At 39.8% G+C, this 14,817-nt stretch overlaps 1 protein-coding gene across 1 annotated transcript in view; it reads right to left on the bottom strand.

The window, feature by feature from the left end:
• MROH9 (maestro heat like repeat family member 9) overlaps positions 1 to 14,817 on the bottom strand; it is an 89,089-nt gene that overhangs the window by 45,596 nt on the left and 28,676 nt on the right. Inside the window, exons 5-7 of the mRNA XM_049633924.1 lie at positions 12,500 to 12,635; positions 11,853 to 11,939; positions 9,585 to 9,689 (exon numbers count right to left, since the gene is read on the bottom strand). Of these exons, the coding sequence (XP_049489881.1) occupies positions 9,585 to 9,689; positions 11,853 to 11,939; positions 12,500 to 12,635 (328 nt within the window). The remainder of the gene's footprint in view (positions 1 to 9,584; positions 9,690 to 11,852; positions 11,940 to 12,499; positions 12,636 to 14,817) is intronic.

The raw sequence follows: 14,817 nt of genomic DNA, 5'->3' as shown, positions 1-14,817 counted from the left end.
TAAAGATACTGTTTTTTCCCCCACTCAATATTTTTTCCTGCTTTCTTGAAGATTAAGTGACCATGTAAATGTGGGTTTATTTCTGGGTTTTGTATTCTCTTCTATTGATCTATGTGTCTGTTTTTGTGCCAGTACCATAATGTTTTGATTACTACCGTTTTGTAGTATAAGTTAAAGCTCAACATTGTGATCCTTCCAGCTTTGTTTTTCTCTTTCAAGATTGCTTTGGCCATTTGGGGTCTTTTGTGCTTCTGTACAAATTTTAAGATTCTTTGTTCTAGTTCTGTGAAAAATGCTGGTGGTATTTTGGTTTTTTTTTGGTTTTTTTTTGTTTTTTTAATTTTTTTTTTCAACATTTTTTATTTATTTTTGGGACAGAGAGAGACAGAGCATGAACGGGGGAGGGGCAGAGAGAGAGGGAGACACAGAATCGGAAACAGGCTCCAGGCTCCGAGCCATCAGCCCAGAGCCTGACGCGGGGCTCGAACTCACGGACCGCGAGATCGTGACCTGGCTGAAGTCGGACGCTTAACCGACTGCGCCACCCAGGCGCCCCAATGCTGGTGGTATTTTGATAGGGATTGCATTAAATCTGTAGATTCCTTTGGGTAGTGTAGACATTTTACCAACACTTGTTCTTCCAATCCATGAACATGGAATGTCTTTCCATTTCTTTGTGTCGTCTTCAATTTCTTTCATCAGTGTTCTATAGTTTTCAGAGTACAGGTCTTTCACCTCTTTGGTTAGGTTTATTCCTAGGTATCTTATTATTTTTGGTGCAATTATAAGTGGGATTGTTAATTTCTCTTGCTGCTGCTTCATTATAGGTGTGTAGAAATGCAAATAGATTTCTGGGTATTGATTTTTTTAAATTTTTTTCAATATATGAAGTTTATTGTCAGATTGGTTTCCATACAACATCTGGGTATTGATTTTGTATCCTCTGACTTCACTGAATTCGTGGATCAGTTGTAGCAGTTTTTTGGTAGAGTTTTTAGGTTTTCTCTATACAGTAACATGTCATCTGCAAGTAGTGAAAAGTTCACTTCTTCCTCATCATTTTGGGTGCCTTTTATTTCTTTCTGTTGTCTGGTTGCTGTGGGTAGTAGGACTTACTTCCAGTACCGTGTTGAATAAAAGTGGTGAGAATGGACTTCTTCCTGACCTTAAGGGAAAAGCTCTCGGGGCGCCTGGGTGGCGCAGTCGGTTAAGCGTCCGACTTCAGCCAGGTCACGATCTCGCGGTCCGTGAGTTCGAGCCCCGCGTCAGGCTCCGGGCTGATGGCTCGGAGCCTGGAGCCTGTTTCCGATTCTGTGTCTCCCTCTCTCTCTGCCCCTCCCCTGTTCATGCTTTGTCTCTCTCTGTCCCAAAAATAAATAAAAAAACGTTGAAAAAAAAAATTAAAAAATAAAAATAAAAAAAAAAAGGGAAAAGCTCTCATTTTCCCCCTATTAAAGATAATGTTAGCTGCGGGTTTTTAATACATGGCCTTTATTATGTTGAGATATGTTCCCTCTAGATGTACCTTGTTGAGGGTTTTTGTCATGAATGGACATTTTACCTTGTCGAATGCTTTTTCTGCATCTATTGAAATGATCACATGGTTCTTATCCTTTCTCTTATTGATGTGATGTATTACACTGATTAATTTGCAAATATTGAACCATTTGCATCCTGAGAATAAGTCCCACTGGATTGTAGTGAATAATTTTTTGTTAATGTATTGGTGAATTCAGTTTGCTAATATTTTGTTGAGTATTTTTGGATCTATGTTCACCAGAGATATTGGCCTGTCGTTCTCTTATTTTGTGGTTATATTTACCTCGTTTGGGTATCAGGTTAATGCTGGTCTCATAGAATGAATTTGGAAGTTTTCCTTTCTCTTTTATATTTTGGAATAGTTTGTGAAGAACAGGTATTAACTTGTATTTAAATGTTTTATAGAATTTGTTTATGAAGCCATCTTCATTTTTTGGGAGTTTTTTGATTACTGATTTCATTTCTTTGCTGGCTATTGATCTGTTCAAAGTATCTATTTCTTCCTGTTTCAGTTTTGGCAGTTTATATATTTCTAGGAATTTATTCATTTCTTCTAGGTTGTCCAATTTGTTGGCATATAGTTTTTAATAATATTCTACTATAATTGTTTGTTTTTCTGTGGTGTTGGTTGTTAGTTCTCTCTCATTTGTGATTTTATTTATTTCAGTCTTTTTACTTTTTTTCATGATAAGCCTGGCTAGAGGCCTATCAATTCTATTGACCTTTTCAAAGAACCTGTTCCTGGCTTCATTGATTTATTCTACAGTGTGTGTGTTTTTGTTTCTACATTTTATTACTTATTATTCTATATTCATTTATTCCTGCTCTAATCTTTATTATTTCTTCCTTCTGCTGGTCTTAGGTTTTGTTTCTTGTTCCTTTTTCTAGCTCATTTAGGTGTAAGGTTAGGTTGTATATTTGAGGTAGGTATGTATTTCTATAAATTTCCTTCTTTTTTTTTAAATTTTTTTTAACGTTTTTATTTATTTTTGAGACAGGGAGAGACAGAGCATGAACGGGGGAGGGTCAGAGAGAGGGAGACACAGAATCTGAAACAGGCTCCAGGCTCTGAGCTGTCAGCACAGAGCCCGACTCGGGGCTCGAACTCATGGACCGCGAAATCATGACCTGAGCCGAAGTCGGCCGCTCAACCGACTGAGCCACCCAGGCGCCCCTAAATTTCCTTCTTAAAACTGCTTTTGCTGTATCTCAAAGGTTTTGAACTACTGTGTTTTCATTTTTATTTGTTTCCGTGTAATTTTTTATTTCCTCTTGTATTTCCTGGTTGACCCATTCATTGTTTAGCTGCATGTTATTGAACTTCCGTATGTTTGTGGTCTTTCTAGAATTTTCTTGTAGTTGATTTCTAGTTTCACATGTGATGGTCAGAAAAGATCATCTTTTTTGCATTTGTTGAGACTTTTTTCCTGGCCTCATAGGTGATCTATTCTGGAGAATATTCCATGTGTACTTGAAAAGAAAGTGTATTCTGCACTTCTAGGATGGAGTGCTCTGAATATATGTTAAATCCATATAGTCAAGTGTGTCATTCAAAACTACTGTGTTCTTATTGATTTTCTATTTGGATGATCTCTCCATTAATTTAAGTGGGGGTGTTAAAGTCTTTTATTGTTATTGTATCACTTTCAACTAATTCCTTTATGTTTGTTATTGTTTTATGTATTTGAGTGGTCTCATGTTGGGTGCATAAATATTTATAATTGTTGTACCATCTTGTTGAATTGTCCCTTTTATTATTTTATAGTGCCTTTCTTTGTCTCTTATTACAGTCTGTTTTAAAGTCTAGTTTGTGTGATCTAAGTTTTGATACTCTTTCTTTTCACATCCATTTGCATGATAAAAGGTTTTCCATCCTTTTGCTTTCAATCTGCACGTGTCTTTAGGACTGAAATGAGTCTCTTGTCTTTTGTTCAGTTTGTCATCCTATGTCTTTTGATTAGAGCACTTAGCCTATTTCCATTCAAAGTAATTATTGATAGATATGTATTTTCTCTGATCCTTTCTTGTCTTTCTTTTGTAGTTGGCTCATTTTCTTTAGTGATATATTTGGAATTCTTTCTCTTTATTCTTTGCATGTTTATCAGTGGTTTTTGATATATGGTTGCCATTAGTTTGTATATAACCTTTTCTGCATGTCACAGTCTATATTAAGTTGATGGTCACTTAAGTTTGAACCCATTCTTTTCTCCTCTCCTCCCCACGTTTTAGTCATATGTTGTCATATTTTGCATCTTTTTATTTTGTGACTTACTTGACTGATTTTTTTTTTTTTTTTACAGAAATAGTTCTTTTTACTGCTTTTGTGTTTCCTACCTTCGTATTGTCAGTTTTGGTCTTTGCTTTCCACTCACAGAGTCCCCTTTAGTATTTCTTGCAGGGCTGGTTTAGTGGTTATGAACTCTTTTAGTTTTTGTTTGTCGGGGAAACTGTTTATCTCTCCTTCGATTTTGAATGATACCCTTGCTGGACAGAGTTTTCTTGGCTTCAGATTTTTCTCATGCAGCACTTTGAATATATCATGAACTCCGGCCTGCCAAGTTTCTGTTGAAAAATCTCCTTCTGGACTCATGGGTTTTCCCTTGTAACTGACTGATGCTTTTTCTCTTGCTATTTAAAACATTTTTTTCTTTATCACTATATTTTGCCATTTTAATTTTGATATATCTTGGTGTGGATCTGCTTTTGTTGATTTTGTTGGGGAATCTCTGTGCTCCCTGGATCTGGATGTCTGTTTCCTTCTCCCCAAATTAGGGAAGTTTTCAGCTATTATTTCTTCAAATAAATTTTCTCCCCACTTTTTTCTCTCTTTTCTTCTACTGGGACCCCTACAATATGAATGTTATTATGTTTGATGGAGTCACTGAGTTCTCTAAGTCTATTCTTGTTTTACATAATTCTTTTTTTCTTTTTTCAGTGTGATTGCTTTCCATTACTCTGTCTTCCAGGTCATTGATTCATTCCTCTGCTTCTTCCAGTCTGCTATTCATTCCCTCAAGCATGTCTCTGATTTTATTTATTCAGCCCTCTATCTATGCTATGTAATTCTTTATCATGTGTTAATGGTCTCACTGATGCCTTCCACTCTCTCTTCAAGACCAGCAAGTATCTTTATGATCACTACTTTAAATTTTCTATCAAGCATGTTATTTATATATTTTTTACTTAGATCTGCCTGTAACCTTGTCCTGTTCTTTCACTTGGGACAAATTCTTCTGTCTTCTCATTTTGTCTAAGTCTCTGTGCCTGCTTCTCTGTGTCAGAACAGTCAGCTATGTCTCCTGTTCTTGAAGGTAATGGCCTTATGAAGAAGAGGTCCTTAGTGCCCTACAATGTAAGCTCCCTTATTCCCCAGGGCTTGTCACTTCAGGGAGTATCTTCAATGTGTGCTGTGTGTGCTCTGCTATTGTGTCCTGGCCACTTTATCCTGCAGCTCAATTGTCTGTCTCTCTGCCTATTGTGGAAAGTGTTTGGTCCTTGGCTCGAATGTGACAAGTTTTAACTAGGTGTGCTCTGGTCTGCTTGTGAGACGATACCCATTGCCACCTCTACCAGAACTGAAGCCCTGCAAAACTCTTGGGACAGGAGACTCAACGTGGGCAGGGGTTTGGGCCAGCCAGTTTTCTCGGAAAGGGCACCTGCTGGGCTGGGACCAAGCAAGCATGATTGGGAAGGGTGATTCTGCTGGAGCATGGCGGTGGGGGCGGGGCTTCATGTAAGCAAATTAGGTAGTGATTGCGCTGTCCTGGTTGCTGCACATGGGACTGTGTTAATGCTGAGGGGAAGGAGGAGGAAACGACATCTGCCACTTCCTTTGTTCACGGAGGGGGGTTTCTGCATGAATGTTGCCTTTCCGGGGCACACTCAGAGAAGAGCAAATAACCTCCTCACTGTGTGCCCCAAGTGCTTTTCATATCACTGTTTCCATGCTGTATGTCCATAGGCTGCCTGTTTGCTTTCCCTCTAAGAGCAGCACAATGTCCTCTAAGCTTTCTAGAGCCAAGTCTGCTGACCTTTAAAGCTCCAGGCTTTAAGCCCCAGTGATTGCAAGAACTCATGAAATTTGGCTCCTCTCACTTTCCAAGCCAATTGCCATGGGGATTCATCTTCCCCGTGTGCTACCCACTGTGCTAGTCTGTCTCTTACCCTTCTCTCCGACCACATCTCCCTCCCTACCACAGAATTCATGATTTGTTTCTTTCCCAAATGGTGTGTCCACACTTCCTACCATCTTTGATTTGGGCTCTTCTGGACTCTTCTCTACTTTTAGTTGTGGAGTTTATTCTGCCAGTCTTCAGGTTGATTTCTAGGGTACTTAAGATGATTTGATAGTCACCTACTTGTATGTGTTGGACAAGGCAAGCCTAGGGTCCTCCTACTCCACCCCCATCTTCCTCCCTAAATCCCACCTGTCTTCTTTTGGTGGGGGGGATTCCCACTCATCTAATTATTATTATCATTATTGTTATTATTATTATTGCTGCTAAAAACTTTATCGTTTACATTTGGCCCATAGCTTGGGAGAGGGCTGCAGGGTGGTTAAAAAGCTGCCTAGTGGCTGCAGGAAGAGGCTCAGGCACAAGCCCTCGCACCAGGGGGATGCCAGAGGGCCCCTCAAAAAGGCTGCTGGGCTCCAAAAGCTCTTACTTATGCTTGGGGGTGAGGCTTTTTAAGATACTCGTTCAGCCCAGCCTGGGGGTCAGCCAGCCTATGGAGGTTTGTCAGGTGGTCGCCCATCTTCTTGATGACTTTTACCGCTTCATCGAGGAAATGATTCTCTAGCAAGTCACAGAGATGGGGGTCTGCATGGGCACAACCCAGGGCATGCAGACCCAAAAGGGGCTGGTTCAGGCTCTTCTCCAGAACCAGGGCGGCTTCCATGGAATCCAGGGTTTTACCCCCACTCATCTTGATATGACTTCTGCATGTTCTAGAAGAGGGCATGGCTGCCACACTGGTTTTGCATCTTCAAGAGACGCTCAGTGCCCTCCCACTTCTCCTCAGCCAATTCTTGAAAGAAGTGGCTTATGCCTTTAGAGCCACATCCTCATGGCCAAAATAGAAGCCCAGAGAGAGGTAGGTGTAAGAGGCCCACAGATGTCTGTTGACCAGGCAGTTGACAGCGGCCTCCACCTCTGTGGAATAATTCTGACGAATCTGGGTGCTCGTGGTTGATCAGTAATAAGGAGTTAAGCTCAAAATAGGGTATCGGCTGGTCCTGGAGGCAGAGGGTGGCCAAGAAGATGGCTCCAAAGGTTGCAACTGGAAAAAAGGTTGGAGAGTAGTCGGAGGCTGATAGAAGGGGTGCCCCTGAGTCTGTTCCATCCAAACTCTGTTGAAGCAAGAGAAAGATTGGCAGGACCGCTGGTGCACTGCCGCACCCATCTCTCAAATGCTGAAAGACTGTGCCAAAAGAACAAACCCAGGAAAAGTCTTTCTGTTAATGATATAAGATGACACGATTAGCTCACGTTTCTTTGCCTGTTTGAAAATTGAATAGTTTAATTGAAGGGACAAATACTCTCTGAGTGTAGAAGTTCTTCACCCTGATAGGCACATAGGTCATATAAGGAGAATTACTGCATGAAAGAGTATATTTGATAGAATATAAATGGTAGTTTGGATTATTTAATAATACAAGGGCCACTGAGATTCTGGAAGGTGTAGAATAGGGTAATTTATTTTTTTTATGTTTATTTATTTAGTTTTGAGAGAGAGCAAGCGCCCACAAGTCGGGGAGGGGCAGGGAGAGAGACACAGAATGTGAAGCAGGCTCCAGGCTCAGCACTATCAAGTGCAGAGCCCGAAGCGGGACTCAAACTCATGAAGCATGAGATCATGACCTGAGCCGAAGACAGACGCTTAACCAACTGAGCTATCCAGGCACCCCAGGATACAGTAATTTATGGGAAAAAAAGTCTTTCCAGTGAACGGACAGCACGTGAGCACAGAATAGGTAGTTACATATAATTAGAGAAGGGCAAAGCAGATCTTCACTGATTATCTACAATGTGTCAGACATACAGATACAGAGACAAGGCCTGGGGGAAGCCTAGTTTTTAATTTAATAATGCATTCATCTGTTTTATTTCATATATTTGTCCTCTCTCCCCCATTAATTTCACTGACTTAACCATGTTTAGAGGACATTATCATAAAGAGAAAGTTAACCTAATAAAGTTTTATGCCTGCTTGACTATGACGAACTGGTTGATGCTAGCTTTGCTTCTATGTTCTGGAAAATGCTGGTGTGCTTCCACCTGCTGGTCCTTAGTGAACATTGCAGAACAAAGTAATCCGTTACCCTATTTGACTTCTCAAATCTCAGTTGTAAGTAGGGACACCCAATTTATGACAGGCTTCTGCGCACATGTGAATTTACAGATTTATTTTTTTAAATGTGTGTAGGGGAGAACGAACTTCATGAACATAATCAAAATTGAGAAGAGGTGATAGAAGATGACAAAACTCCAAAATGTCATACCTGCTACCTGAGTGGAACTCACTAGAATATAAATGAACAAGTATATGTATACTGAATACAAATGCAAAAGCAGACAGCCGCTCATGAATAGATCTCGGTCAGACAGTCGCCATCAAAGACTTGCTGAGTGCATGAAACATTTAGAAACTGTTCAGAAAACAGGCTGGAGTTGCGATCTGCACTTAATCTCAAGCCTTGCTGCAAAATTTTGAATGACTAGCCTTTCAGACATATGAACGGACAACCAAGCCATTTTAGAAATAGAAGGCTGCCTTCCCTGGCCAGGCAACCAGAAGATTGAAGCAAATCACTCCCTCTCTCTTTTGAAATAGAGAATTAGCTGATGCAAAGAACATCCTGGACTGCATTTCCTCCTGTAAGTAGATTATGTTACCTTCCAAAGCTGATTTTAAACAAAACAGTAAAAATTCAGATATATTGTAAAGTGTATCTAGGCTTTTTGTCTCTAGAAGCTCTCTGTATAAGAGGTAGAAAATGGGTACGTGAAGGTGTCATCACGAATGTATGTTTCTGGCCCCCTTTATTCTGAACTCCTGAATGATTCAAACAATCAGATGAGCAATTAGAAGACTTATGTTTAAAAATCACAGTTAAGAATGAGTTGCAAAACAGAGACTGGATCCACGGTATCCAAAAGGGAGAGAAATGTTCATAGACGGCAAGGATTTTTAGAAGGCAAGGAATGATGTTATTAAAAATACAGAAGGGGCGCCTGGGTGGCTTGGTCGGTTAAGCGTCCGACTTCGGCTCAGGTCATGATCTCTCGGTCCGTGAGTTCGAGCCCCGCGTCGGGCTCTGTGCTGACAGCTCAGAGCCTGGAGCCTGCTTCCGATTCTGCGTCTCCCTGTCTCTCTGACCCTCCCCCATTCACTCTCTGTCTCCAAAATAAATAAAAGTTAAAAAAAAAATTAAAAAAAAAATACAGAAAACCCCAGTACATACTGGCAATGATGAGATGCCTGTTTGCTCTCCAGCTGAAAGGCAACCGTTAGAAAGTCCAATAACATCCCATTGTTGGTGAAGGTGTGGGCAAATGATTACTCTAATATCCACAGGAATACAAACCGGAGGATAATTTTGTAGTGCTGAAACTGTAACCTATCCATACTCTTTGATCTATTATCTTTCTAAGCATTTCTAAGTGAACAAACACTTGAAAAAAGATAACCATTTGTATATTGTTTGAAGTAGAAAAAAAAAAAACCCAAATATACCCGAATTTCCATCTATAGTTAAATGACAATACATCAAAACTACGGGGATATATGCTTTGGCTGAAAGAATGAGATACACTTACATACATTGCCATGAAAATATCTGAAGGACATATTGTTCGGTGAAAAAATCGAGTTGCAGAACCATGTAGAATCACGCAGGATATTGACTCTTTTCCCAGTATCCCAATCTGCCCGCATGCTCATACCAAGCAGGCATTTAGAACTCTCCAGCCTCAAAACTTGGAAGGCAGCACTACAGAGACTCGGCCTTCAGGAGCGGGTGGCGTAATTGCACTGTCACTTACGTATCCCCTGACTTTCCTGGAGGCAAAGCTCAGCACCCTGCTGATGACCACTATGGCTCTCTCCTGCAGGTATGAGCTGTCTTCATTCATCCACATGGCCATGTCCTGTAGAAAACACAAGAATCATCCTAGAGCGTGGTGTTTCCATTTCTACAAGTCCCCTCCTTTTAGTCTCCATCTCCACCATGTCAAGGGTCCCCGGGGAGCTCCTGATTATGTCACATCTAACCTACATTGCTCTCAAAAAGACGGACAACCGGCTAGTTGTATGCTACAAGCTATCTAGCACACTTCATCTATTGTAGCAACTATACCTGGGTAGCATGTTACTAATATATTTGTTTTCTATTTACTATGATATTTTTTATTTAAATTCCAGTTAGTTAACATATAGTGTAGCATTGGTTTCAGGAGTGGAATTTAGTAATTCACCACTTACATGTACCACCCCGTGCTCATCCCAGTAAGTGTCTTCCTTAATGCCCATCACCCATTTAGCCCATCCCCCCCACCCACCTCCCCTCCAGCATGGGTTGTATGTTACTTAATTCTATCCAACGAGTCTTCACTAATGTGCAATCTAACGGTCGCTTTGTCAGTCATCATAAAGAGCTTAACATGAGGCTGTGATGGGATTATCCGCTGCTTCTCCTCTTTTTCTTTCAAAGTACTATCCTCTCTCTTTAATCACAGGATCTGACTTTCTATTTTAAAAGAGACTTGAAATGTCATCTGATCCTGAAATGTCATTTTACTCCAGAATTTCCTCTGCAGATTCAACACTCAGTTATTTTCTGGCTCATGGGTGCAGAAAATATTCCTGGAGGCAGCTCGGTTAGAAGGTTCTTGCTAATTTTGATTCAACTCCATCTTGCTGTAACTTCTATTTGTTCTAAATCTCCAGATGCAGGGACATATTTACAAGCTTGGGAAGGGAAGAAGACTGCCTATGCCTCACATGCCAGCTACCATCAACAGATTTCTTAAGGCACTCTGCTGGAGTCCATGGAATTTATGCTAAATGTCCTCCTTTCACTGGCTCCTATTGTATAAAACTGGTCTGAAGTCCATTTCCCAGGGCAGAAGAGTCTAAATCCCTGGAGGTCAGTCTCTGCCTTTTCTACGTGTGGGCTTTCAGCTTTCTGAGGATCAAGAGAGTTTCTAGATATGGAAGGTCTAAGAGCAACATGGTTAAGTACCAGGTTACCAAGTTCGAGTAGCTCCCCCATTCATGAGCATTGTACATACTCCTCCTCCTCTCTGTGCTTCCATTTCCTTATCTGCATAATGGGGGCGGGAGGGATGATGGTAACTTCCTCATAGGTTTATTGTAAGGATTAAATGAAATAACCCATATATGAAGTACTCAGCTTAGTGCCTGATGTAGAACAAATGCTCAATAAACAATGGTTTATTGGTTGAAAGAGCATGCATGGGGAAATAGTTGTAAGAATGGAATAATCACAACTACTTTGAAGGGCTGTGAGGTGAAATTTTTAAAGTACACAGAAAATATTTGGCTTAAACTAGGCACAAAGGAACTCAGTAGATTTTATTTTTCCTCACATTCCTTCTTGTCTTCATAGATACCAATTCTGCTTCTTGACTTGAACGTATTTTATAGTTTGCACAGACTCATAATGCTCCTGGTAGAATAAGTCACTCTGGTTCCCCAGTATTTTCAGACAGGTTCCCCTGATGCCATCTTGCTAGAAATGCACAGCTAAAGGTCGTCAGATATCCTGAGCAGTCTCCTGTCTCTGACTGAGATGTTAAAAACAGTGAAGTCTTGATGTAAGTGGGGTTTGGCGCAGCTGTTACACCTTCCTCTGTTAGTTATCATGGTGTCCATGAGGATGGGATGCTCATGGGATTCTCCAGTCCCAGGGCTGTGGGGGAACAAGCAATCATATAGACACTATCGAAGTATGATTTAATGTCGCACGGACCTGAAGGTGATTTAGGCCAGTCACCCTCTCCTCTCTGTTAACCCATATTGGATTCACTTTTACATTGCCACATAACATTTGTCTTAAGTGTCTGGTGATGCCATTCTCCCCAAATTGCATTCTTAAACATGTGTCTCTGTAATCCAAATAAAGGGAAGTGATTTCATTTGGGGCATATTTTACACCTTCGGAGGGAAAAAAAATCAGCCACCAAATACTTGAAGAAGATGCAAATATGACAAAAGGGAAATGATTAGTGAAATACAGTGAGTTCTTTTAGATTTCAGACCAGAGAACAAAGTGCTTGCTTTCCCTTTACCTTTAAGATTTGCAGTTTGTAGAGGTCTTTAGACACTAGGATGAGAAGAGTGTCTTCATACATGTTTAAAATATTTTGATACAAATTCTGAAAAACAAAAATATTGCACAAACAGTCGGCCAGATAAAATTAGATGTAATTGTACTCCACGTCTATAGTTTTGTGTCCCGGGGTCCTGAGTTATCCCCATACACTGAAGGCAAGAAAGGAATGAGGTAGCTATAGAAATGGGACCTCACTCAGTACAATGTGCCGTGAACCGCTCCCCCATCTTACAAGGCAGGTGCACTGTGTAGCTGTGCTGAGGAAATGGAGACCAGAGGTGTTGTTGACCTTACTGTAGGGCTCTTCCTCTCTCCACCTTTCTTTGCTCCTCTTTTCTTCTTTGCAGCCTTGGCCCATAAACTCTGTCCTTGCTAAAACAATTAACCTAAACTCTCTTCACTCATTTGTTCTCATAACTCCTATACGATCCATTAAATCCCAAGGATTGTGGAATTCACAAGGAGTCCAGAGGCACTGGAATAGACTGTTTATTATATCTCAAAAGAGTGAAGGAGGTAGCAAAGGGCATTTGGTGCAAGGGCATTTGTCAGGATTGCTGTGGCGCATAACATTGCCTCTTCATAACTGAAGCGGAGACTTACCTCTATGTCCTCTTTGTCATCTTCACTGTTCCCCATTTGCCTCACTTTCTCAAGACTTGGAATAGAAAATACCTTTTTAAAGGATGACTCTATTATCTTCAGTTGGGATTCAAATTGCAGTGAGGGATCTACAAAGCTAATGAGAAAAAAGGTACAATTATTCAACAGAGAAGATAACAAATGCAACCTAACTTTGGTGGCTCGTCCTTGGGTCAGAGAGAACGTGCTAGAAAATGAGACCCAGCTCCTGGCTTTATATAACATGTGGACTTTTAAATATTCCCATAAAAATGACAATGGCACTGTAAATATAAAGGAATGAATTTCTTTGTAAAAAATCATCTGTAATCAGTTATTTAGAAACCAGAATATATTTCTCCATAGACATAATAATGTAAAGAGTGGTTACATTTCCAGGCAAGCCCACAAAGCCATGCTGAGCTTTAGTTGAAATGTATTACTGCCACATTTTCTCTAAACCACCATACAACGTTTCTCACATTTAATATTTCTGATACTATGGGGTTGCATCCCTCCAGTTATTGGCAAAAGAAACATGCCCATCAGCAGTTAGAAAGATCAATTGTGACATAATTGTTATTCCTTTGATATACGTGATGTGGATAACAGTCCTTCCTGATTTTTTGGGAGGTGAAAATGTTTTCTTATTTTTTGAAAAGATGGTGATATTGATGGTAAGGCAGGAAATTTTGTGCTGGACTCGGAATATCTTTTCTCTACTGGACAGGAAAATTGAAATATCTAATACCCACTGTTTGAAATGGAAGCTCTTAGAATATATTAGATCATTTTCAAATCTTGGGAAGATTAATTTGACTTCTTTATGGTTTATGGATGATCAGACTCTGAACAGACTCCCAACAAACAAAAGCTCAGGACCAGATGGCTTCACAGGTATATTCTACCAAACATTTAAAGAAGAGTTAATAACGATTCTTCTCAAACTTAACAAAAAAAAAAAAAAGAAGAGGAAGGCAAACTTCCAAATTCATTCTATGAGGCCAGCATTATCCTGATACAAAACCAGATAAAGACACCACACACACAAAAAAAGAGAACTACAGGCCAATATCTCTGGTGAACATAGATCCAAAATCCTCGACAAAATACTAGCAAATGGAATCCAACAATACATTAAAAATATCATTTATCACAATCAAGTAGGATTTTTTCCCTAAATGCAAAGTGCTGTTCAATACCTGCAAAGCAATTAACATGATACATCACGTCAATCAGAGACAGGATAAAAACTATATTGATTGTTTTAATAGATGCAGAAAAAGCATCTGACAAAGTATAACATCAATTCATGATTAAAACCCTCAACAAAGCACATCTAGAGGGAACATATCTCCGCATAATAAAGGCCATGTATTAAAAACCCGCAGCTAACATCTTTAATGGCAGAAAAACTGAGAGGTTTTCCTTTAAGTTCAGGAAGAAGTCCATTCTCACCACTTTTATTCAACACAGTACTGGGAGTAAGTCCTACTACCCACAGCAACCAGACAACAGAAAGAAATAAAAGGCATCCAAAATGATGAGGAAGAAGTGAACTTTTCACTACTTGCAGATGACATGATACTATATAGAGAAAACCTAAAAACTCTACCAAAAAACTGTTACAACTGATCCATGCATTCAGTGAAGTCAGAGGATACAAAATAAATACCCAGAAATCTTTGCATTTCTACACACCTATAATGAAGCAGCAGCAAGAGAAATTAACAATCCCACTTACAATTGCACCAAAAATAATAAGATACCTAGGAATAAACCTAACCAAAGAGGTGAAAGACCTGTACTCTGAAAACTATAGAACACTGATGAAAGAAATTGAAGACGACACAAAGAGATGGAAAGACATTCCATGTTCATGGATTGGAAGAACAAGTGTTGGTAAAATGTCTACACTACCCAAAGGAATCTACAGATTTAATGCAATCCCTATCAAAATACCACCAGCATTTTTCACAGAACTAGAACAAAGAATCTTAAAATTTGTACGGAAGCACAAAAGACCCCAAATGGCCAAAGCAATCTTGAAAGAGAAAAACAAAGCTGGAGGGATCACAATGTTGGGCTTCAACTTATATTACAAGGCAGTAGTAATCAAAATATTACGGTACTGGCACAAAAATAGAGATATAGATCAATAGGACAGAATAGAAACCCCAGAAATAAACACACAATTACATGGTCAATTAATCTTCAAGAAAGCAGGAAAGAATATCAAGTGGGAAAAAGGCAGTCTCTCCTAAAATGGTATTGGAAAAACTGGCTACATGCAAAAGAAT

This window comes from Panthera uncia, chromosome F1, assembly GCF_023721935.1.
Source record: "Panthera uncia isolate 11264 chromosome F1, Puncia_PCG_1.0, whole genome shotgun sequence".
NCBI classification, from domain to species: domain Eukaryota; kingdom Metazoa; phylum Chordata; class Mammalia; order Carnivora; family Felidae; genus Panthera; species Panthera uncia.
This window is presented reverse-complemented; position numbering and strand designations above follow the sequence as displayed.